The sequence below is a fragment of the Thunnus thynnus genome, chromosome 7, assembly GCF_963924715.1.
Source record: "Thunnus thynnus chromosome 7, fThuThy2.1, whole genome shotgun sequence".
Taxonomy (NCBI): domain Eukaryota; kingdom Metazoa; phylum Chordata; class Actinopteri; order Scombriformes; family Scombridae; genus Thunnus; species Thunnus thynnus.
The window spans coordinates 1,716,611-1,743,013 of record NC_089523.1 but is presented as its reverse complement, the minus strand read 5'-3'; the positions used below and the strand labels follow the sequence as shown (position 1 = coordinate 1,743,013).

General features: G+C 40.0%; 1 protein-coding gene across 3 annotated transcripts in view; it reads right to left on the bottom strand.

Annotated features, from left to right (window-relative positions):
* The window catches only part of myo18ab (myosin XVIIIA b), a 158,677-nt gene extending 141,074 nt beyond the window's left edge, over nt 1–17,603 (bottom strand). For 2 of the 3 annotated variants that reach the window (XM_067593800.1, XM_067593805.1), the window contains exons 1-2: nt 17,493–17,603; nt 14,116–15,251 (exon numbers count right to left, since the gene is read on the bottom strand). In XM_067593800.1, the coding sequence (XP_067449901.1) occupies nt 14,116–15,141 (1,026 nt within the window). In that variant the 5' untranslated portion in view covers nt 15,142–15,251; nt 17,493–17,603. Of the gene's footprint in view, nt 1–14,115; nt 15,252–17,492 lie in introns of those variants that run through there. The other variant, XM_067593790.1, reaches the window with a different exon arrangement.
* Between the last annotated feature and the right edge of the window lie 8,800 nt (nt 17,604–26,403).

The following is a 26,403-nucleotide window of genomic DNA, read 5'->3' as shown; positions in this document are numbered from 1 at the left end:
TAACTGATGTAAGGAGAACAATTCTGTGGCTCAAGCAGAAAGTGAAACCATGAGACACAGCTGCACCGGAAACAACTATATGATAAAGTTATTGCTATAAACATATTGGCAACTGAACTTTACTATGTTGTAACAAGCTAAAGGATTCATTTTTGCTGCATCAAACCAAATAAAAAAGTTGTTTCATATTATTGAGAGTAGTTTTATTTCACTGGGCAGCGGTCTGTAACTTCCCAAGATTAAAGTCTTGTCTATATTAGCTTAAAATAGAGCCTGGAACAAAAGATGAAGCGCTTGTGCATGAAGGCATGCTGACACATCTAGAACAACCCACTCCATTCAGGTTTGACTGATGTGGCTTTTTGAGGCCAATACCAAAATTGTTGGTTTGCAACTAACTAAAATCTAATATATACATATATATTCCTGTCCTGAGTGGAAAAGCATCTGTCATCTATACAGGATAAAAGGTTCCAAGAAATAGTTGTGAACAATCAAATTTCCATTCTATGTCAGTCCTTCCTGCATGGAGTTCACTCTCATCATGATCCTTTGGAAATATTCCACTTAATTGGGCACTTTTGCTATATTCCTTATTTTTGTTTAACTGTTCTGCTTGTATATCAGTTTAAAGTCCCCCTCCATTCAAAACGGTGTTTTTCTTCTTGTTTCTTCAGTTGGAGTTGTTCTCTTGTCTGTGTAGAATGATGTATGTGCAGAGCTTGTTTTCACATTCATCCGCTGTAGGAGGAAAGTTTCTCTGAGCTCACCTTAAATCTGACTTTAACAGGGTGTACCTACCAGCATGATTAGTGACAACTGCTTTGGAACCAATAATGGTCCAGTGTGCAACTTACACAAGTATGATGTGGAAACTTGAAGCCTCTAGTGAACAAACACTGAGAATGGACTTTACAGTGAAGTAGGAGACATGTCACATTCAGCAGTTCAACATTTGAAATGAACAATATTTTGCATATTCATAGATTCTGGATTTTTCAATTGAGTGAAAAGGAGTGAATGTCTGTAACTGAACAACTTCTGTGGAAAAAACATGTCAGACACAATTTATTATTCTTTATATGTCTTAAAACATGTCTAGAGGGGATCTTTAAGGCCCATTACAGTTGTATCTTGAATTCATGTTAAATCACAAAGAAACGCAGAGAAATTAAATGGTGAACATGCACGTGAAATCATGCACTGCTTTCATCAGAAGCAGCAAAGCCGTGTGTTTAGCTGGGTGCCTCCTCCACTTCATTTAACACTACCTCCCTCCCTCTTATAGTGCCAGCCCTGGTTAATCCCTGTCTCTGGAAAGGCATGAGGATTATCTCTCAGCAGGACAGCCAGCTCAGCCGCACTATAACATCTGGTAGGAGACTCTGATCTGGCTACTTGGTCGTGGAAGGCCACGAAGGAGCGAGTGAGAGGTGAATAAGTACGAAAGAGGATTAAGAGGCGAACGGTGTTGGGTTAACCTTCTTGTTAGGTAAATAAGAAGCATCAGGCATATAACCCTTTGATAAGCAACACAGAGTGTGATGGTGACTAATGAGTATCACACACCAATCATAGATATTAGCACACGGGTCACCCGCTAATCTACGCCAATAACGAAGACGCAGCCACAATAAGCTGTCAACCAACATCACCCTGTAATATTACAAGTTGTAGGGAAAATACTGTCACACAGCAGCGCAACTCCTTCCTCTTCTCAGATGCTCTCAGCTCTGTTGCTGAATGATAGTGAAGAAAGTACTTTTAAACAGACGCTGGCACCGCTTCCTCTATAGCCAGTGTGTCCAGTGTGATCACAACACAATACACAGGATGATTCACAGTGTGTTGTCTTTATTACTGAACCATGACCAGCAGGAACGAGCGAGTAGATGAAAAGTTCAGCAGTAAGTTGTCAATCTAGCTGTAAATGTACAGTACAGGCTACGGTGTGTCAGTGAATAAATGCTGCAGCTTGTCTGGCACTGTGTGTGTGTGTGTGTGTGTGTGTGTGTGTGTGTGTGTGTGTGTGTGTGTGAAGGAGAGAGACAAAACAGCTGTCTTGATGTGTGATATTTTTAGACATTCACTCTGAGGTTCAGTCACTGTTCTGTCTACCAGTAATTACATCCTAATTCGGCACCTTGTTTCCAAGAAGATGTCATTAAAACAAATCAAGTGTGTGTGACACTCACAACTTGTCCTATAGAATTCTTGTCTCCTGCCTGATCTGGCCTGACCTGACTGCTCCCTGAACTCACACACACACACACACACACACACACACACACACACACACACACACACGCGCGTGCGCGCACACGCACACACACACACACACACACTGAGGGTTCAAGGAAACACTGAGAAATGAACAGAGTCTTTCAGCAGCTGTTAATATGAGCCGCCACACACCAGCGTGACAACCAGCGCTGCTCATTTACAACGCAAACACACTAAACAAAAAGACAGACCAGACAGCAGTAGTAGTAGTGCAAGTATTCTGCTAAAACTGGCTTTGACCCCGAAAATGGACTGAGAAAGGTTTTAGTTTTTACTCTCAGTGTGAGGTTAAATAAATAAATCATGATGTTGAAAAATGTCTGCTTTAGGGGCCCAAAGCCTACGGGAGGAGAGTAAAAACAAAGACTCCAGATGTAATATTTCACAGTAACCACCATCACTATATAAGGGATTATGGAGAAACACAATAGAGCTTTAGCAGCAGATAAAAACATTTCATCCTCTTCAGAAAGTGCTTCTATTTCCAGATCCTGAAGTTCAGTGGAATGGCTGTGAGCACTGAGGGGGTTTTGTTAACAAGAATCAGGCTGGGCCTATTGAGTGTTGTAAGAATGGGTGTGTATTATTATGTGTATTAGCTCTTTTACACACAAACACATGCGCATTCGTCTGTAGTTTGACTCACTCATACCAGACTGTTGCTTACACACAGTCTAAATCCCTGTTTGTTGTCATTCACACTAGATCCAACCATGTGACTGTTCTTCTAAACACATCGCTACTAAAGCACAGAATTATTTAACCCATTGATGCAATTTGCATTAAAGTCACAACGCTGGAATCAGCACAACTCACTCATTCCAGTGATGCTGGTGTCTCAGATGTCCACTTAAATCCAATTAAATTCATTATTAATATGATGATAAAATTGTTTTCATTATGTCTGCTACAGTTAATTATTTATTTTTGTTTAAATTATTTGATTGCATTTTTAAGTTCTATGTAAAGCACGATGGTCAACACCTGCTGTTTCTAACTGTGCTCTATAAAGACATTTGACTTGACTAAAAAGGCATTCTTTGAAACTTTAGGTTGAGCCACATAATCATCATATTTAGACATATCTCTCAGTATAAAGGTGCCCCAGGGACAGAACAATGGTGCATGGTTGATAATAAGAGGCAAAACAACTCTAATAACTAACATCTGAAGGAATGATGTCCACACAAATTACGCAATCTCACCCTGAGCCAACCGCTAATTGATGGTACCTTGTTTGCACCTGTAGTAACCCTCTTGAACATTGTGGTGTAGTCAAAAAAACAAAAACAAGCCAGAAACTCCCAAATGAAAAAATTAAATTGTTTTATTTGTGTCTGACTTGTCCATGCTTCAGGCCTCTAAAAGTTGACTCCAATGAAATAATCTGGGAGGATAAAGGCACTCTTTGATTGAACTGCTCACTATTGACTGACGAGGGGTCACAAGAACATATTGCTTCATATTACAGGGTGACAAATAAAAAAACATTGTGAAACATTGGCGTAGACTGCACCTGGTAAACATTTACTTTCTCCTCAGTGCTACTAACCAAGAAGACATTCAGTGATCCATGAGGACAGTATTATTCATCCAACTTCAACATCTACTTTAACGGACATTGAAAGGTTCGTATACAGGTCCTTGGGAGTCTGTATTACCCTTCCCTATTCTGTTTGTCTTGCTGGTACATATCTGCACACAGTTTGCAAAGTTCAACATATCAGGGTTCATTTTAAAGGAAGTTGTTAGCTGTGCAAGAGTACAGTTAGAAAAACAACTCCCACAGAGCTGGACCAAGAGCCACCACAGGAAAGCAGCTTCAACATGATTTACTGGAGTCAAAGCTTCTATCTCAGCATTCTTTAATTGCACCAAGTTTAATCTTTTGAAATAAGTGCGCTCATAACTACATAATTTCAAATATGACACATCTTCACATACAGCATATCATTCATTTAGGGTGTAATGTGTTATATGCTATGCCATAATGGCCATCAATAACAGGACTGTGAGTTTGTGTATTATATAGTAAATAAAGTAAACCTAATTAGAGTGAATTGCACAACTTGCTAGGGGAATGTAGACTGGAGACATAACAAATTTTGGTAAGTCCCCCCTTCTCCATTGGCCCAGCATGGCACACATCAGCTGCATTTCATACATCATGTGATCGGTTCCACTGCGGCCTCACAGGAAGACACTGTTCAGAGCATTTTGTCAGCGAATCAGCTTAAAAACATTACCAGGTAGAAATGGTAAAAGAAACAGCAGCCACAATGAACTGCTTAGTAGAAGACAAGCAAACTTCAAAACTCTAAGACATCATCAAGGTGAGAAATACTCACCTGAGAAATGAAATGCACAAGTACAGAACTACAATCAAGGCAGTCTAATCATAAATTTCCAGAGCATCTCCATGTTTGTCATTCTGCTTTCAAATATGTGAAATTTCTCACCTCAAACAATTTGGCATATTCTTCAAATTCCTGAAGAACATACTTCACCTCAACATGCAGTAGGCCAGCTTTTTCTTTCATATCTAGGCTCAAACCATGTGGGTTATTCAAGCAGCAACCAAAGTAGGAGAATTTATCAAAGAAAAATAGTTACATGACGAAAAGTTACATCACAACTGAGTTGGTGTGGACCATTGACTGCATATAAATATGGACAACGCATCTCCACTTCCTGCTACAATGAAAAAGTGAAGCCAAAACATCGCCATCTTGCTTGTGTGACATAGGCTAATTTGGAGACTGTACAGTAGAGTGGAGCGGTGGGATGACGGCCCGCGGGACACGCCCCCTCCACTGTCTGACGGAGGTTTGAAAGTGGCTGTCACAGCTGTCAATCATGATGATGAAGTTTGGCTCATGTCCCATTTGATGACATGAAGGGGGCGGGACTTATGACCTGCACTGCATCCAGACACTGGGGGGCAATCAAGATATTTTGGCTTGTGGGGAGCTGTCATGACGTCCATATTTATATAGAGACGACGGTGTGGACTGACACATTTGTAAAACAGAAGCATATTAGTTCCAAGAGATGGACAACTGATGACTCAGAAACACACTGTCATTGTGGATTTAGCTTCCCAACAGTGTATCACTATTGTAGCAAGCTACTGCTTCCTGCTGCAGTAATAGGCCTATGTAATATCTCCATAGTCTGCTAGTTCTGACTAGAGATATCTCCATCAGGTTTTTTTGTCCCCAATCCTTTGGTAATGGTATCTGCCAGTCTGATACTTATATTAACCTAAATGACACAGCTGCCCAGTTCACATTCAGGCTACAACTTGAGAATGAAAGAAGACAGAACTTAATTCATCCTGAAAGAAAATATTTGTGAAAGACGCTTAGTATGCACAGTAAAAATTATTATTTATGTAGTAGCAGAGGATATGAAATGCTGACTACATATGGATCTGGCACACTGAAATAACAGCTGTAGCTGCTAAATTTGGCTAACTTTATTTTTCACAAGCTACTTGATCCAAATCCTGAAGGTACTGGTTTAAAACTTTAATGTTGATCAGCTTAAACGATCGATCTGATATGAATGAAAGTTCAACTGGAGAATGTACCTACTGAAAGTGACGAGATCATTTATAGAAGACAAACATCACTACAGGAACAGTTGAGTTGGTTTACTCATGGTTACACAGTGGTGTTTTCTTTCCTCATAAATGATCTTTGGCTCTGTACAGACACACAAACCAACAACAGCTAAGTTTCATTTTGGCCTGGTATCAAGTTACTCTCTGTTTCTCACAGACTCTCAACACTGTGAGTTGTTCCCTTAAATATGTTATTCTTTATTACTTTCAGAAACAGAACACTGTTTCCAGCCCAGCTTGGCTCTTCGTCAGGTACAGAGACATTCAACCGACTCAGGTATGTGCTACTGACTAGTCTTTGTCCTCTTAGGGGTGTGGCGACAAACTCATAGTTAGTGAACATCTCCAAGACAGACACAAAAAATATGTATAGTAGTCCAATAAAATTTGACACAAAAGCAATGTGTTGAAAATATTATCAAGAATTATAGAATTACAGAAAATCACTGAAAAAACGAGAAGCTGCTAGCTGAATGTTTGCTACGCTGCTCTGTGCTAGTAAGAAAGAGAGAAGCAGATAAAACAATAACACATTCTTTAGCATCAGAGTTTAGTCATTCTGTGTATTTTGTCATTCTGGGTGTCAGAACTCTGAGTCACTCATACCTGCCCAAATAACTCTTCCTTCACAACACTTTCATCTCCATACTAACATTGATGAGACACAACGCAGCAGGAAGCAGAAACCCTGAGCAGTGTTTTATCCTATGAGACAGGATTTTACAACTCAGCCCAGTCATCACACTGATAATCATTTTATCCCTGTATGACTGGCCAACATCATGCATTGTCAGATGATTTCACATTATGTTGAAGCAAAAGTTATGGCAAATGTAACTTTTTCACCGGAGCCCTCTGTGCTAACACGCAGATCATTCATTTTCATTCATTGAAATGAATGAGGAGGGCTGGCTTTTTCATGCAGCACTACTGTCAGTCTGAACACAGCTTCCAACGATGAAGTGTTTCATATTGGCCTCAAGACTCTGGGACCACACTGTAAGTGAAAATGATTTGAGGAATATAGTGGATATACTTTCCTTAAGACAGACATATGAACACACAACACAGTGTGTACACATGTTCACTTTATCAAAAACATTCACATCAAGTTCTCCCTCCTCCATTAGAACTCAGCCTCAGAAGCTCATTCCTCTTCCTCCATAAGAGAATCTCAGGGGGAAAGGGTCAGGAAGTGGCCTATTTGTTCCAAAGCAGATTCCACAAATACCAGAGTGAGACCTAAAGGGAGAGGCCTGCTTCCCGTTGTTTCCAGTCAGCCTGTTAAGACAAGTGAAGATGGCTTCTTGTTACTTTAACCTCCACTCGCTCTCACGCTCCAGCCTCCCCTCTCAATCTGGATTCCTGCTGCAACTTCCACATAGTTCGGGACATAAATCTTCAGCTCCAGCAGATTTACAAGCTAAGAAGTTTTCTACAGTATATGATTCCAATAAACAGCCTTGTTATAAGCACGGTTGGCAGAGTATCTGGAAGCATCATATAAAGCTTTACCACACAAGGAGGATGTCAGCTTCCTACTACACTACTGAGCAATAACTCTCCTCACACAACATGGTTTTATCACCGGAGCTATGAGAATCCATCTTATACAACATCTACACATTCTGTCTTTTGAATGTAATTCTACCTTCAATACACTTTTTTGGGGGAATTTTATGTGCAATTTTGTCTTTTTAGAAGCTGAGACTGGAGAGGAAATGTGAGGAAAAAAGGGCAACATGCCACAAAGGAAGTCATCCAGATTCAAATCCAGGATGTGACTATGTGTAGAGCTATGGCTATGCACTATGTCTATATTATCAGACAGTATCGGCCTAGCTCAGATATATTGGTGTCGGCATGTATCTTGTCCCATATGCCCCCATATTTTTTTTATAAGTTATATAGGCAGCATTTTATGTATATTTGATCCTTTTTCTTAATTTATAATTATTAAATTTCCCAGTGAAGAAATATGTGTTATATACATGCATACACATATACATAAAAAGAATATCGGCCAATTTATCGATAAACAATTTCTTACTCTCTAATATTAGTCACATAATATCATTTATATCACATAAAGTCAATCTTATGTGCCCATACTGTACTTTGTCAAATAAAGTTTAGCTTGACAGAGTTTCATGTTCAGTATGACAGCAGTGATGTCAGCTTGTCAGCTATGAGACGTTATACAGCATGCTTCTATTCCCACATCCTTTCATACAGGCCTACATGTTTGCACGGTAGGGAGATCATGTGGAATTGTGCAAGCTGCATCACTAGCACTGGCTCCTAATAACCACTTGTATGTCAACAAATGAAGTGTGGAAGTAGCAGAACACAATGTGAAATACAATAACACCAGTAACAATGCCAGATAAAACCAGATTTATGTCTGTAAGTCTGTTGTCCTGGAGCATGTTGAGAAGCTTTCCCCACACGTCTGCTCCTGGGACGCTACAGTATCTTCTAACTTCATCTGTGATGTTTTTTGTCTTTATCTTAGTCATTTGCTACTTTGTCCACAACAAGGACCTCTACATTAACGCTACAGGACTGTTAAAGGGATGTGGTTGACCACATACTGTATACTGACCAGAATAAATGAGCCTTTACATGCAAAAGTAGATGGATGTAGAACAGATAAGATTTATCATTCCTCACTGTGTGATGTGGTGTTTACAGAAAAGTCCAACACACATTTAGAGCTTCTTCTACACAGGTTTTGATGAATGAGGCAGCTGGTGAGATTTGCTAGAACATAACTGAACAATGACACAGTTTCACTTTCCACTGCTTTTATCATTGAATGGTAGTGAAGTCTAAAAACTGTAATGTATATGGATGTCTGAGGAAATTGTTTGAGCACAGGAAGCAGAGAAGTTAGAGAGGGTTTGAATAAAAGTGGAAGCGAGTTAAGTCACAATTGCTTCCTGAATGGGTCGAAATAACAAGACATGTGCCAAAGTTAACAGGCAGTACTGAGGGTACACCATGGTGGACAGCAGAGAGGGGGAATGAGAAAAAAAAAGAAAAAGAGAGAGAGAGTGAGTGTGAGTGAGTGAGTGAGTGAGTGGACAATGAGAGGATTATACAGATGTGCTTAAAAGTGTGCACTACTACAACTGGCTTACTGGAAACTCGGCAACAGCGTTAGATGAAAAGGAGAATTAATGTCTACATGTGGGTCAATAGGACAATCAATCAAGTTTCTGCCGCTACAGTATTTTAATTAAAAAATTCATAACATCAGGGATCCAGTGCCCACAAATGACCTTGAGAGGACACTGGGTGGCCTGCATTAAATATTCAAATGAATCAACCTGCTTCTAGACAGAGCTGATGCCAAAGCAGCCGGAAATACCAGAAGCTGCTGCCAGAGCCTGGAGGAGAAGAATATGTAGCAAGTATGAGACTAAAACTATGATGAGCTGAGAGGAGCAAGAAGCACACCTACACATTGGTATAAGATGAACAGACAGGCAGCAGTCAGCATGGACAGGACTGAATGCTGTACATCAGGTTTTACTGGAGCTACTCAGTGACCTGATCACAATGATCATTTCCCTGCTCTGGGAATGCTAAGCACTGTTTCTCTGTAACCACAATGACCTGCCAATCGCAAAACATTTGTTTGTGACATTCAAGTTGGCAGTCCCATCCGGTGTGTGCCTGGTCTTGGCTAAACTTAAGCCACTGATGTTTTATGTTTTACTCGTAGGTTCGGGGAGTAAACGTCTCATCCTTTCCTAAGACATTCCAGTGGTTATTTTAGAATATCCTGCCCATACTGGCCACAGCTAAAAGAATAGGTACATCCTGTCTGTCTGCTTCCAAATCTTGATTAAATCTTAATGTGCTCATGTTTATGTGGAAGATTCCTGGCAGCAGTTTTAGACTGCATATTGAGCTGTTTTAAACCCAACTGGAGCAGGCCACTGCACAACCAGACAAGTCCGATCCTTGTCTTGACTATTCCAGTCTCCACTGGTTGATTCCTGGGTTCTTCAAACATCTGGATGACGAAGCCTGATTAGGCTTCTTCCAGCTTCATTCAGGCTTTCTGGAATCACAGACCTGGCTCACAATGAACTGCTAACCTATACTGGAACGCTAACATGCTCCAGAGCAGGTTCACTTCATCATTCACATCAATTTCCTTTCCATTAGAATTTTGCCAGAGATGCAAAAAAGCATTTTAACATAGAGGGCTTAGAGGGCTCACAGTTCCCCATGTTAACAGACCAATAGAGCTGCAACGACATATAATCATTCTCAATTAACCTGATGATTATTTTCTCACCAATAAGATGTCAGAAAAGGAGACATCTTGTGTCCAGCAGTTAAACATATTTCATATTTATAGATTCTCATTTTTAATGTGAAGGTGAAGGAGGAGATGTCATTTTAGGGATCTTAATGTGGCAATTATACTTTTTTGTGAAAAGTCACACATTATTGTTCCAAGCAGAGTATTTTTATATGTCCTAATACATGTCTGAAGGGAAACTGTACACTTTACACAACAAAGATCCTACAGATGTAAAAACACACTAAAGCATGCTCTGCTGTTGATCTGATACGTTACATTTGACTGGCTCGCACTCAATTAAACATTCTCATAGCTGGATTAGTAAAGCCAGAGTTAACCAAGCCAGTTACTAAACAGCTCAGTGAAGCCAAGTAGCCCAAATATGCTTCACATCAAATAATCCTGTCCACTTGTCAAGCTTCACTGGGTTCCTTCTTAAATCATCAGCCTTGTAGACTCTGCTGTTATGAGTGTTTTTGTATGTCAATCAAAATAAACTGAACAAATATAAATGATTAGAAAATGGCATGCTGAAGTAGTTTTCCTGTCTACACATAGGTTTGTGTGGAGTATTTTAGACATATGTAGAATATAATATGTAGAAAAGCGGGCAGCTGCCGTTGGAAGTGGGAGTGATGCGACCTGGCAGAATGATGCAGGATCTCTTTTCAAGCCTTTGTCAGGACTGAAGGATGGCCCTTCTGTTGGCTTGCTTTTATTCAAACCAGCAGTCGAGCTGGTGAGATCCGTTAAAGTGGACAAAGAGATACAGACAGGCCTGCTGTTTAACACACACACACAAATCAGCTGCACAGATAGGCTCATGAAGTTAAAGGAGGGGAAATCTGTGTGTGTGTGTGTCTGTGTCTGTGTGTGTGTGTGTGTGTGTCTGTGTGTCTGTGTGTGTGTGTGTCTGTGTGTCTGTGTGTCTGTGTTTGACTTAACACTTGAACAAAGCTCCCTCCAGTGTGTACTTCCTGTTTGGTTCATGAAAATCATTACAGCAGCTTGTCACATGACACAAAGTAGGTCTCATATCCAGTCACAGGCAGAGTGGGATTTTTCCAACTAACAGGCACTCTGGAGAGAGAGAGAGCTTCTAGAGTGAGACACTCCTTCTGTCTCCTGTTAGGAAAAGGAAGACAGCGTTGGCTACAGAGTCACTCCCTGCCTCCAAGAGCAGATGAATTCAATTGTGGTGAGAGGGGGGATCAGAGTCCCTTTCATTCTCACTCTGTCACAAGGACCCTTGAACTAAAGCCAATAAAGGCAAACAAACAAAGCCCTCTGACGCTGCCAAGCAGCCCCTACTGGAGGACACTCAGCTACTGTTAATGCACCATATCTGCACACTGACTACACATTACACATAGAATACATTACTCTATACTTAGTCTTATTAACAATTACTGTTCTCCAAAAATCAATACATTTTTAGTCTATAAACATGGCAGTTTCCCAGAACCCACAGTGACAAATTAAAATGATATGAAACGGAGAAAAACAGCAGATCTTCACATCAATTTTCATGAATCAACTGATCCTTTCAGCATGTTTGTTTATTGACTATTAAGAAATGAACAGCTAATTAAACAGCTCTAGCAAGAACAACCAAGGCTGTAATAAATGACTTATGGTATAATTCACACTATTTTTAACATAAATACTAGTTTAATTCAATAATAATGATTTCCAATCATTTCCACTTTGCCTTTTTTAAAAATCACTGTTAAGTTATTGTCAATTGAACTAGCAGGAAGACATTTAATGTGCAGGAGATGTTATGTCTTGTTGTAACTTAACTACAATCAAAGTGGAAATAAAGTGGATGCAATAAGAGAGAATCAGTGAATAAAACCAGTCATTCCGATGAAAAGGGAAAGTCAGGTGACTATGACGTGATTCAGCTGTTGTTCTGATGGAATTAGTGCTGTAGAAATGCATATTATGCTGAATTTATCAAGAGGTAAACCCGGAGGACAGGTTGAGTTTGCATTAAGAGGGGAACAGGAAATGAGAAATAAAGGTCTGGCTCTCTGTGGGTGAGGTACTGCTCTGTAAAGGCTGAAACTGATAAGCATTACATAGTCACACCATCATCAGTGAGTTCACACTATTTGTTTTGCCTTTGACTGCTGGTAAATGATTGTGACATGAATGATTTAGGTGTGGCCAGATGTGACATTTTACACAGGAGCACTGAGCCTTTAATGGACCATGATGAGGAATGGTTCAACCAGTAGTGGAGGACAGAGGTGACAGACATTTTTGTTGTTCTGTTGTTCTATCAGCATGTACATGGAAGCAGCTCCTCTGAGCCAAAACACTGAATGAAATCAAAGTATAGAATGTACACCACACAAAAAAGACTGATTATGTAACAGGCACATAGGTAGCATGGCCGTTCATTTGTCTGATCATAAGCCATTCAGAACTCCATTCACCCATCTATTCATTATCTATAACCAATTTATCCAATTAAGCATCAAGAGAGTTTGGCTGGATATCATCCCACATTGGTTTAGAGGTAGGGCACACACAGTCTATCTATAGATCATCTATAAACAGACAACCATTCACACTTAGGAGCAATTTAAAATGCTAACCTTTGGACTGTGGATGGAAAACCACACAGACACATTAACTCCACATAGTATCCACTTGTGGCTAATATATATTCAGTGAAACAGCGAGGACTTCGGACAAGAGACTGAATGACCGCTAGAAACAGCCATCATCAGCTGTCTGTGAATACACACCAAAACTGGACTGGGAAGAAGTCAAAAGTAATCGACCAATAAAATTCAGGGAAAATAAGCAGAGGTGCTACATCACACAGCAAGGGCTGTGTTTTATGAATAAACTGAATGCATTAAAAAAATCAGCCTGGATGAAATGTGTGTGATTCAGCTCAGTGGGTGACAGTGATTGATCACCCTCATTTCATGGTTGGCCAGTAGCACCTAAACTAAACAATGTCCTGAGATCCAGAAACCACAGAGACAAAGACTATCTATACTTAAGTAACATGATGACGACTCCATGACAACCAAACAAACTCCATTCACTCATCAAAGCCATGAGATACAGTTAAAAGCTCTGGAAAAAGCCAGTTAGTGGACCTTGAGTGAAATTATTTTGACACACTACTTTTCCCAAAGTCAAACTTCCACACTTCATTCACACAAGAGTTTATACGTTGAGCCCTGAATTTGGTTTAGCTACTAGTTTACTAAAGCAAAGACAGACAGCAAAGGATTAACAGAAACATACACACACACACACACACACACACACACACACACACACACACACACACACACACAGCTTCCAGTGTATATTAGTACTCTGTACTTGTTGCATAATATTTAAAAGATACAGGACTTTTCAGTCTCAGAAAATATGTGCAGGTGTCTCAAAGCAGTTGTGCCACTGTTCATCACAGACAAAGCACATGGAACGATAGACTGTGGACTCGTAAGCATGCATAAAATAGGCTCCAAAATCCTCCTCTTCAAATCAATAAAGACATAAATAAAGTTAGTGGGGGACCTTGATGCTACTGGCCTCCAGCAGGATCAGCATCATGATCAGAAGCTGAAGTATGAGACAGTAGTTATAATACAGAGACAAAAACATACATAGACAGACATGTCAGTAAAGCAGGAGTCTGATGTCCCTGAGATTTTGGGACATTGCTGTGCTTTTGTTGCAGTAACTCTGCCTTTCATAAAAAGAGTTTGTAACACTAGACATTTGCAAAACTTTGGGAAAACACTGAAAGATTTCAGATCGGAAGACAATCAAGTCATCAACACAGAGCCTCCTCCACTCAAAGAGAGGGTTACGGTGAGGTTTAACTGTTAGTATGTAAAAAGCTGCTTACATGTCTGGCCTCCCTTCGCAGCCCCTCAGTGTTCCTCAGCCAACAGCGGCTCAGCTCGCTCAGCTCCAGGATGGGCTGCACTTTCAGCCGCACCGTGTCTCCTGACTGGCGGATCATCTCCACTATCTCATCCCGGCTCTTGTTCTCCACGTTCCGCCCGTTTATCTCCACCAGCCTGTCACCCGGCACAAGCCCCAGCGCCAGGTCCTTGGTGCCAGCACCGGGCTCAGCAAAGTGGACCACACGTCTGTACACTCCTCCATCAGGGCTGCGGTCCAGCATAGTGGTGCGACGCAAAGAAAATCCAAAGTCGCCAGTGTTGCGGCGTTGGAGCTCCAGCTCACGAGTTTCTGGTGAGCTCGGTGCAACGACAGCCGGTAGCTGCAGCTGTGCAGGGAAGGTCTTGTCAACCACTTCAGGGATGCAGACTTTTTTGGTGGTGCAGTCTGGTGCTCCAGACTGCTGCTTGAGGCTGTGCTTGCGGAGCATGCTGAAGACTTTGCTCTCCACCTGTGGGGATGGGGCAGCAGAGTTCTGGCCTGACGGGGTGGAGCCCTCTGAAGGGCTCTCCTCTTTGCTCCTCTGGGAAAAGGAAAAGCGCTTCATCATCTGACCCATCTGCGAGGAGTTCTGCTTGGCCAGTGTTCCAAAGTGAGCCACGCGATCTCGTACTGAGCTGCGGTGACCATCCTGTCCTCCTCCACCCTCGCCCTTCAGGTCATCAGTGGAACTGGCAGCGCTCAGCTGCTCATCCAGAACCATGCTGCTCCTGTTGCTCAAGCCATCCGATTCAATGTCAGTGAGGGTGAGCTCATTGCTGCTGGCCACTTTGATGGGAATGGGGTTAGAGATCTCCAGTTTGTTCTTGGACTCACGCTTGGCCTCCCTCTTCAGGTTGAAGAAACCACGCCGCATGCTCATCTCCTCCAGGCTGCGCAGCTCTGCTGCAGACATCCTCTCCTTTTTATCTTTCTTCTCCTTCCTACTCCCTTCCCTTTCCTTATCCTTTTTCATGAGATTGAACATGGTGAACTACCCACTGCGTTTCCCTCCAATGTGGCTCTGTTTTCCCTACAGAGGTTGAGGTCCAGTTCACTGGTCAGGTGCTTTTGTAGTGACCAACAGGGACAAATCCCCTGCGGAAAGAGAGGGAGAGCAAACAAAAAACAAAACAAAAAGATGTGAAAAATATAATATAAAATATCTTAAAGACATTTTTGTGATTTTTAAGTATGGCTTGGCAACATTTACTAAAATCTAATCATGATATTTCACGTCAAAATCCTGAGCATATTTGTTATTAATATGGCGAACATTGGATAATTAATTGATCATGATTTCACTCAGCTAGAACAGTCGCATAGGTTGAGAAAATTGTTTCTCATTTAGCTTTAAAGCCTTAACTTGTTCTTATTGTCATTATTAATTTGGGGCAAGATAAATAAAATTGACTTGACTGTAATGCAACCTGTAAAAACCAGAAAAGACAACATGCAAGATATCACAATGATACAAAAACAATCAGTCCCAACTGATGTAATCTGATGTGATCAATAGGAAAAGAATTGTCAATCATTTTGATAATTGATTTTATATTCTTTATATTTCTTCAAGGAAAATGCCAAATACTCTCTGGTTGCAGCTATTCAAATGTGATGACACAATAGAGATAATATTGGCATGGAGACCTGTGCACAGAGCAGAGATTCTGTGGAATATTTAAAAAACAAATTACATTAACTCCCAGAGCCTTTTATTCTGAAGGTCAGAAGGTCAGAAGTGCATACTGGAAGTCTTACTGATCACATGAACCATATTTTTCCCAGTTTATTAATCTGTGTATTTTGTTTACTGATCTGTTTGATCACACAAATTTCGACATCGATACATCCCCAAGGGATTCAATGCAATTTGATATATTCAAGAATTAACCACAAATTGATTGATAGATGGATCAAAAAATTAATTAGTTACAGTTACATAACATTATATTAGTACTCTATTACTGTATTCTCTTGTTCTAGGTTGAGGATTATAAAAATAGGCAATAACTCCTGAAGAAATTGATATGTGTTGAAGGCCAGGTTAATGTGCAAGAGTCAGATGCTAGCAGAACGTCTACTGTAATTTTAACAATTTAAAACAGCATCCAAAGCTTATGCATGAGATCAAGCAAGAACATGGCATCCAACATGCATCCAAATGTTTGCCCAATGTTCAGGGCTGCTGTAACTCTCCACATGTGTAAATGGCCTATAAAATGCAGACCTACATCAGTGAAGACCTCCAACACTATTTCAGTGCAGAGGCCCATTGGAGGAGCTTGGCAGGACCAAAACACATTCCTGGCTCCATTTTTAACTGTGTCTCTCCAAACCCTCAGAAATCAGGGTGAGATTGTTCCTGCCACAAACTGACACAAGCAGCCAGGCAGACACACATCCGTCAACCTGGTTCTCATTAGCTGCTGAGTGACACACACACAAGACTCCTCTCTCAACAAGGCAGCACAGTCTGGAATCCCAAAAACAAACAGCCGACTCTAACTTTAACAATAATTACTGCATAGGTAATACTGGGCATGAATCTGTCCTATTAGGAATAACTTACTCTGTACACCCTGCTAGAAATGCCGTTCAATGTTAGGCTGCCCTGCCATCAAGTCAGTGATAAATCACTGGTTTTACAGAAATAAAGTGCTGCACCGGATATCTACAGACCAATTCAACAAAACACCGAAAAGTTTCCTAAAGGACTTTTCCAGTCATATGCTCATATCTATAACTACAACTAAGGCCACAGTGAATAGACAGCTTCGTATCAACATCAGCTTCTCCGTGTAACACGCAGGGCTGGATGACATTAAAACCAATGCCTGATGTTAAAGCTACTTACTGTGCAGCTGATGTTAAAACGATACCAACACCTGGTAACCTCACGTACACAAAGCAACCTTAAACAGCAGCCACTCCGCATTCAAGCTCAAGTCAAAGGGACAAAAAGCATGACAGGGCTAAATAGGTGTAGCTTTTCGGCTACATTAGCTAGCTGAGCTACTGTTTGGTAGGTGCGGGTAACGTTACCTAATAACAAATATTTGCCTTTTCATTTCACCGCAAATGCAAAAGCTCAAAAACAGCACAAGCCATCACTATTTCATCATTATTTTGTTTAACTTTTCAGTGAGCAATCCAGCTAGCTAGCTAGCCTAATTGGTTTAAGTCACAGCCTTAGTTCTTTGCCCTCATTTCTGGAAAAGCAAATCCTGGAACAAGACATTGTGAAAATTATCCAGTCAGCCTCACCGCTGCTGTTCCCAAACAAACTGTGTCCCCTCACTCTAAGCACACATGTTTATTATAGGACGAAATACTCACTGTTCTCCAGTACAGCACACGGGGCACCGCTGGTGTCTTGTTACTGGGTGCAGCTCGGCTCGCAGGGAACAGCAGCCGTAGACTGGCTTTTAGCTGGCTGCTCCCAGTCCAGCTCTGGAGGTAAAATCCAGCAGCTACTGGCGGCCAGCAGGCGCCTCCTGCTGGTCATACAGAGGAGCTACAACCTGTGAGAGTATTGTCAAAATACTGTAATGGACAGTACTGAACACATACATAGTAAAACTTAATAATCCTATGAATAAATAGAATACAATATATACATTTAGTTAAACTTTGTTCAACTTTAGGTCTTCCTCAGCAGATCGAAATGGCTCAGTGTGTGGCAAACTACCATCTGCTGAGGAAGAATGTGAAATGTGGCTGAAAGCTGGTTGAAAGATTTTGTTTTGTTTTTTGGTCAGTCAGTCAGTCAGCCAGTTACTAAGTTACTTAGTCAGTCAGTCAGTCAGTCACTTTCTTCCTTACTTGGTCAGTCAGTCAGTCAGTCAGTCAGTTAGTTACTAAGTGACTTACTTAGTTACTTAGTCAGTCAGCCAGTCAGTCAGTTACTTGTTTTTTTCTCTCACACTACAAAGTGATTACAAAGTGAAAAAGTAACTTTTGTGTTAAATGTACATTTTTTAATTATTAAAATATATTAAATTATGAAACTATTTAAATTATTTTAAAACATTGGTAAAACTCAACTCATTATTATTAAATGTTATTTCATCACATGTATTTTTGATGTTAATTTCTATTTCATCATAGATTTTTCTCTAAATACTATTTTTCACTGGGAAAAAATGTCATCATGACTTAAAAATTCATGAATTTTAGTAAGTGAATTGTGACATAATAGCTATAATTAAATCAAATGAACTACAATAAACCTGTTATACTCCCCCCAGTCATATTAATACTCACATTCCTCGAGACACTGGCCGAGGAGGAGGAGTTGCAGCCATTTTCAACTCAAGCCTAATCATCAACCCTAGACCTAAATTTAATTATAACTCATTCGAAAGCCTTGTTCTTAATATCTCTCACCCAACCTATAAACCTTTACAGCCAGTTCTATTTGTTATAGTGTACCGTCCTCCTGGCCCGTACTCTGAATTCCTATCTGAATTCTCAGAGTTTTTATCTAACTTAGTCCTTAGTACAGTTAAAGTAATTACAGTAGGTGATTTTAATATTCATGTGGATGTTGATAATGATAGTCTCAGCACCGTCTTTATCTCATTATTAAACTCAATTGGCTTCTGTCAGTGTGTAAATAATCCCACTCACTGTCTTAACCACACCCTCGACTTTGTTCTGACTTATGGGATTAAAATTGAACATTTAATAATTTTTCCACAAAATCCTATTTTATAAGATCATTACTTAATAACTTTTGAACTCCTATTACTGGATTACACACCATTAGACAAAAATGTCCTCACTAGATGTCTATCTGATAATGTTGTAGCTAAATTTAAGGAAGCAATTCCATCAGTACTGAATTCAATGCCATGTCTCAATACTACAGAGGACTCTTATGTTAACTTTAGTCCCTCCCAAATTGATAATCTTGTTGATAGTGCTGCAGGCTCATTACGAATAACACTTGACTCCATCGCCCCCTTAAAAAGGAAAATAATAAAACAGAGGATAGCTCCATGGTATAACTCCCAAACCCGCAAATTAAAGCAAACATCACAAAAATTTGAAAGGATTTGGCATTCCACCAAAGTGGAAGAATCTCGCTTAGTCTGGCAAGATAGTCTTAAAACATATAGGAAGGCCCTCTGTAATGCCAGAGCCGCCTATTACTCAGCATTAATAGAAGAGAATAAAAACAGCCCTAGGTTTCTTTTCAGTACTTTGGCCAGGCTGACAAAGAGTCACAACTCTATTGATCCATGTATTCCTATAGCTCTCAGTAGCAATGACTTTATGAGCTTCTTTAATGATAAAATTCTAACTATTAGAGGAAAAATTCACCACCTCCCGCACTCAACAGGGACCGATTTCTCCCCAAACACAGGCATCTTAGAAACAGCTGTAAATCTTGACATATATTTGGACTGTTTTTCTCCGGTCGACTTTTCTGAACTAACTTCAATGATTTGTTCAGCTAAACCGTCAACCTCTTAGACCCCATCCCAACTAGGTTGCTTAAGGAAGCCTTACCCTTAGTTAGCACTTCTTTACTAGATATGATCAATCTTTCTTTAGTAACAGGCTATGTACCACAGTCTTTTAAAATAGCTGTAATTAAACCTCTTCTTAAGAGGCCTACTCTTGATTCAGGCATTTTAGCCAATTATAGACCTATATCTAACCTTCAATTTCTCTCTAAGATCCTTGAGAAAGCAGTCTCTAATCAGTTATGTGACTTTCTACATAACAATAGTTTATTTGAGGATTTTCAGTCAGGATTTAGTGCACATCATAGCACAGCGACAGCACTGGTGAAAGTCACAAATTACCTCCTAACTGCATCGGACAATGGATTTGTCTCTATACTTGTCTTGTTAGATCTTAGTGCCGCATTCGACACAACTGACCATCAAATCCTTTTGTAGAGACTGGAACATTTAATTGGCATTAAAGGAACTGCAGTAAGCTGGTTTAAGTCCTGTTTATCAGACCAATTTCAGTTTGTACATGAAAAAGTTAGACACGGAGTTCCACAAGGTTCTGTACTTGGACCAATACTATTTACCTTGTATATGCTTCCTTTAGGTAATATTATTAGGAAACACTCCATAAATTTTCATTGTTATGCAGATGACACCCAATTATATTTATCAATGAAGCCAGATGAAACCAATCAGTTAAACAAACTCCAAGTATGCCTTGAGGACATAAAGACCTGGATGACTTGTAATTTTCTACTATTAAACTCAGATAAAATTATTACAAGTTATTGTGCTTGGCCCTAAACACCTTAGAAACACATTGTCTAATGATATAACTACTCTGGATGGCATTACCCTGGCCTCCAGCACCACCGTAAGGAATCTGGGAGTTATTTTTGATCAGGATATGTCCTTTAACTCCCACATAAATCAAATTTCAAAGACTGCCTTTTTTCATTTACATAATATGGCAAAAAATCAAGCACATCCTGTCCCAAAAAGATGCAGAAAAACTAGTCCATGCATTTGTTACCTCTAGGCTGGATAATTGCAATTCCTTATTATCAGGCTGCCCTATCAAGTCTCTAAAGACTCTCCAGCTAGTCCAGAATGAAGCTGCATGAGTACTAACAAAAACTAGAAAAAGAGATCACATTTCTTCCATTTTAGTTTCGCTACATTGGCTTCCTGTAAAATCTAGAATAGAATTTAAAATCCTTCTCCTAACTTACAAAGCCCTTAATGGTCAGGCACCATCATATCTTAAAGAGCTCATAGTACCGTATTATCCCACTAGAACACTGCACTCCCAGAATGCAGGCTTACTGGTGGTTCCTACAGTCTTTAAAAGTAGAATAGGAGGCAGAGCCTTCAGCTATCAGGCTCCTCTCTTGTGGAATCATCTTTCAGATTCGGTCCCGGGGGGCAGACACTCTCTCTACGTTTAAGAGTAGGCTTAAAACTTTCCTTTTTGATAAAGCTTACAGTTAGGGCTGACCAGGCTCACCTTGGATCAGCCCTTAGTTATACTGCTATAGGCCTAGACTGCTGGGGAACTTCCCATGATGTACTGAGCTCCTCTCTCCTCCTCCTCCTCTCCATCTGTATGCATTCATGTAACATCAATGCATGTCACTAACTTGGCTTCTTCCTTGGAGTTTTTTTTTTTTGTGCTTTCTCATCTTGCAGGAAACCCTGGGTTGCAGGCCTAGCCTTTGCGGTCCTTCGCAGTCCTGTTGGCATCCTTCCCTGGCTATTGCTTCTGCTGTTGCTGCTGTTATTGTTATTGTTATGGTTGTTGTTATTCTGTCCGTCCACCCACCCCTCCCCTCCCCCTCTTTCTTTCTCTCTTTCTCAACCAACCTGGTCAAAGCAGATGGCCGCCCACCAAGAGCCAGGTTCTGCTTGAGGTTTCTACCCATTAAAGGGGAGTTTTTCCTTACCGCTGTTGCCAAGTGCTTGCTCATGGGGGAATTGTTGGGTCTCTGTAAATTAAAGTACAGTCTAGACCTGCTCTCTGTGAAAAGTGCCCTGAGATGACTTTTGTTGTGATTTGGTGCTATATAAATAAAAATTGATTGATTGATTGATTGATTGACATAATAATGGTACAAGTTAAATAAGGTTAATTTATATATTTTACTGGATTTATTTATATGATAAATTATTTTATCACATCTTATTTATTTACTATTGGCCATTAAGGAGTTCTGTTGTCCGCTATGTGGGGGTGTCACTTGATTCTGATACAGTGTATACCAGCACACTCCTATCAACAACATGGCACAGACAAGAATCACATAGCCACAATCAGATATCACAGATACACACAGCACAACAGTGACAGATAAACATGAGTAAGCAGTGGTTAAAAAACACTAAAAGTCGATCACAATTCTTTTCCTATTGAATGATCATGGCCCTTATATCCAACTTCCCCTCACACTGACATAAATGTTCTCTGTCTCTAATTAAGTCAAAAATATATAAATATATGATTTCATGAAATCATATATTTTTGCATCAATGGAATATCCACTCACTGACAGAAAATGAGAGAGTAAAAGGTAGGTATGGGCATGTTATTTCAGATAGAATAAAGTATGGAAGTCTGATTAACAAGACTTAAATGTGTTGAGACAGAATGCAAAGCAAATTTTAGATGCAGAGATTGCCTACTGTCACAACCTGGCAAAAAGGCCATGACACTGTTTTCACAAGTTAAACATAGTAATTTATTAAGCAAAATTGGATTTATCAAATACATAACAAGACTACAAAAGGACATGAGGTGTGGCGATCAGTGGTGTCAGCAGTGTAGGGTGTGCATGAGGACAATGTAAAGAAACTAACCAAAGATGGACTAATGCTGTGCAGTGAGATGAATTATAAGAGCACTGCTGACCAGGCAACAGCAGAGGTCGCCACACCACAGAGTCAGCGATGCAAGTGAATGAATAGATGCAAATTTGCTCTAGATGGCGTGCACTTAGGCAACGTCGTGTCTTGAATTTAAAATGTTTCAACTTGAGAAAAAAATGTACTGAGACAAGAGGAAAAGGAAGAGAGACACACCTCAGTGTATCTGCAGTGAGTCTCCAGCCGCTAGTGGCTCTATGAGACATAGTGGTGCTTTTTGAACTGATCATGCTAACATGTTAACAATGGCAAATTTAACATCCTGATGTTTAGCAAGAAATGTTTACCATGTTCACCATCTTAGTTTAGTGTGTTAACATGCTAGTGTTTGCTAGTTAGCGCTAAACACGCTGGAGACCATGAGGCCATCCATCCAATAGTTAAAATATTTCAGTCTGGACCAAAGTGATCGACTGACCAACACCGCAATCACTGGAGCTCTTCTGCTAGCGTAGCTAAAAGTTATTGAAATACCTGATTTCAACATCTGACTGCTAAAAACACATTAAGCAAAAGCTTATCATTCAGTCCCTTGTGAAAAGGCCACTCCTCTTTTTAATAAATAGTTATGGTCTGTGCACCATAGACCTCTATCAAGAGTCTAAATAGAGGTCCACAACTGGTATTTGTAATTGTTAACACCGTACAAATTGCAGTGCATATGTTGATTCGGTAACACTAGGCCTTTTTCCCAGCAGGCATTTTGAATTGTCACAGTCAGGTTACTAATAACACTAAGCCATGACAGTGTGACAGTGAGCCAGCATACACAATATAGTACCAGGACCTTGAAACTGAAGCAGCTAAATGGAATAGACATTAAACCTGTGCTTTTCCTACTGTGACATGTCAGAATGTCATCCTTGAATAAGATCCGTTATCTCATTCCAGTGAGGGAGGATCCGCAGGTGTCAGAAGACAAAAGAAGTAACCCGACTCTGCTCTACCTCTGTTGAAAACACTGTTGCTAAGGGGTGTAAGCGTCATAACAACACATCTCACATATCACACACACACACACACACACCTGTTGTTTGGCAAGCTGCGGAGGAGACATCTTCATATGAAAACACATATGGTGGGTGACTATTCTTATCCAACATATGTACTCTAATATCCAGTGTATGAGGAATTAGTTTTGCTAAGGATACTACACATATAAAGATAATTCTTATTTATAAATCGTATATTGTGACATTTTTTATGGCAATTAATCAACAAGACAGAAGTTATGTAAGAATTTTGTACATTTAGTGTACTTTTGTGTATTGAATACTAGCTACATGCTATCAATGTGTACTATTCAATATGTAGAATGAACTGTGCACTGATTATTATTTTAGTTCAGACTTTCACTCAGTTTCAGAGTGAAAGTGACCCTTTGTACCTTAACACTGAAAAATATCTGTAATGATAAAAACATATTTCATAATAAAGTTATTATAAATATACATTAGAATTTTAAAAATGTCCTCCTACCAGGTTGTTTCTACGAAACCAGTATAGCGCAATGAAATGAACAGGTCATGTACCTCCAACTAAAACCACAAATGGTCATTTTTACATTTTTTGTTCTTTTAGCTAGGCTATGCCAATGGACCTTTTAGCTTGTCATAGCAGCAAAACCACAGGTGGAACTAACAGTAATGATGTCTTTGTTTCAAGTGTCCAAGTAAGCCATTCCAGTGAACCAGCATGCCCAAAAGCAGGGATCCCTCAGATTTCATTCATGCAATGCTGCCATGTTCCCAGATCTCAGCAGTGTTGTCAGGCTGAATGAATGAAGTGGAAATGAATTGTTGGTAGAGGGGTTATATTATTTTGTTTTGCCCTAACCGTTCAGTAGTGTGTGACATATCCACCCTGCTTCAGTTGACACAGAAGCTGCAGTAGCAGCTGCTAGGAGCACTTATTATTTAATTTACAAAAACAGTACAGCAGCATCAATCTCATCCACGCACACCAACATTTTTCTGTCACTATTTTTCATGGATGAAGCTCAGTGGCTAGCTAGCAATGTAAGAAGATGACATCGTCCATTCTGAATAAAGGTCCGGCACTAGGCTTAAAATTGATGGCTAAAATTAAATGCACAATATGTCATTTCTGCTGCTAGGGGTCTCTCAATCAAAAAAATAACAAAAGACAGAGTTTGATGATGTTGTGGAAAGCGTGGGATCATGGGAGTTGTTGTCCTCATTAGTTAAACAACCAGCGTCTCCAGATTAGGATGTTTTTACTGGGAGCCAAGTTATCTGCAGAGGTCTCCTCCTCTCCAGAACAAACAGACCCCATGGCTAAAACAGACAAAAACACTGAATAAAGTGGTTTCATGTAAAAAATCAGTGTTTCTCCAATGCTGTTCATCGGGCACAGGACGTCCAGGAGGGGCTGTGAGCTGAGCTGCTGCTAACATTTGCTCAGCTTGTTTCTCTGATAACTTACGATCCAGACATCCGATGACTAAAATCCTTAATCTGGTTAAAAGATATAGTTGAAAATGACAAATATTATAAAAGTTTATCATAAAAATGTGGCTTAAAACTGAATAAAAGTCAATTCATGACAGTTTCTGGTGGACAACCACAATGCCGACGTATTATCTTGTATGCGTATACTCTTTGGTAGGACATCAAAAACATTGTCAACGTTCTTGTCTGGTGTTAGGGTGAATAAAACTGAGCAACAAGACTCAATGGGCCTCATTCACTAACATATGCATAGAAGTGTTCTTACTTTGTGCACAAAATAAGTGTGCAAGCAAAATTACCGTAGGATTTATGACACGTGTGCGCCAGACAATTTTTTCTTATCACCGTGCTTATGTTAGTGAATCAGAATCATTCTAAATTGACAGGCGCGCGCCCACTATCAGTAATTAGCATACTGCCACACCCCCATTTCTCTATATAGGAATTACACTGCAGCAGTGTAGAGAGCTGTCACTCATTGCAAAGAGGGCCGGGATGGTAAAAATGTAGAAAAACTTTACTGCTAGTGAAATGCAAACAATAGTTTCAGAAGCAGAAGCCAGAAAAGGCAGATGTGGCTGGTAAACATGTCATTTGGAGCCTGATTGTGAATCCTGTATACAGCCTGCATACCTGTTGCACCACTACCACACAGTACATCCATAACAAAATGAAAAGTTGGTAAATGTGTAGATCTGTGGAACTGATCTGAATAAATCTCTACTGCTGCGCCAGGTGTGCATCATGTTACATCTCTGTCCACAAGAGGCTGTGATGTAGTGAAAGCAGAGCGTCCCTCCCTGTACCACTACTGAACTGTCAGGCTGTGAGGACACTGAACAGGCTGCTGCTTAACCAGCTGCATATATCACAGACACATCTGATGGAGGAAATTATCACTGTCATTCCAATATGGAAATTCTGATATATAAGCAATTGTCATCTAAAAGTAGGAACAGGACAATTTTAATATATTAATAATTGAATTACATTTATGATGATGATTTATGTATTAGAACATTCATTCATTAATTTTGTAAGTAGTATTGTAACATAAGCAATTTCACACTTGTATGTATGTAATTATGTAATGTAAACAGTATATTAGAACCACAATCCTAAATATACAACATTTAAATTACATACATTGAATAAATATTGACTGTAACGTCTGTATGCATGGTCCAAGGCAGTTCTAAATTTGTTTGCAGAGTAAGAACAAATTCAGGTAAGATGATATTTATGAATCCTGGATTTGTGCTTAAAACATTCAGATTGGTGTGTATGCTCTGTTTGTGAATGAGGCCCATTGTACTTATTATGTATGTTTGGTACTTTCAACAGGTAGACCTACCTCATGTCATATCAGGGAAATACAGACCCACTGCCTCA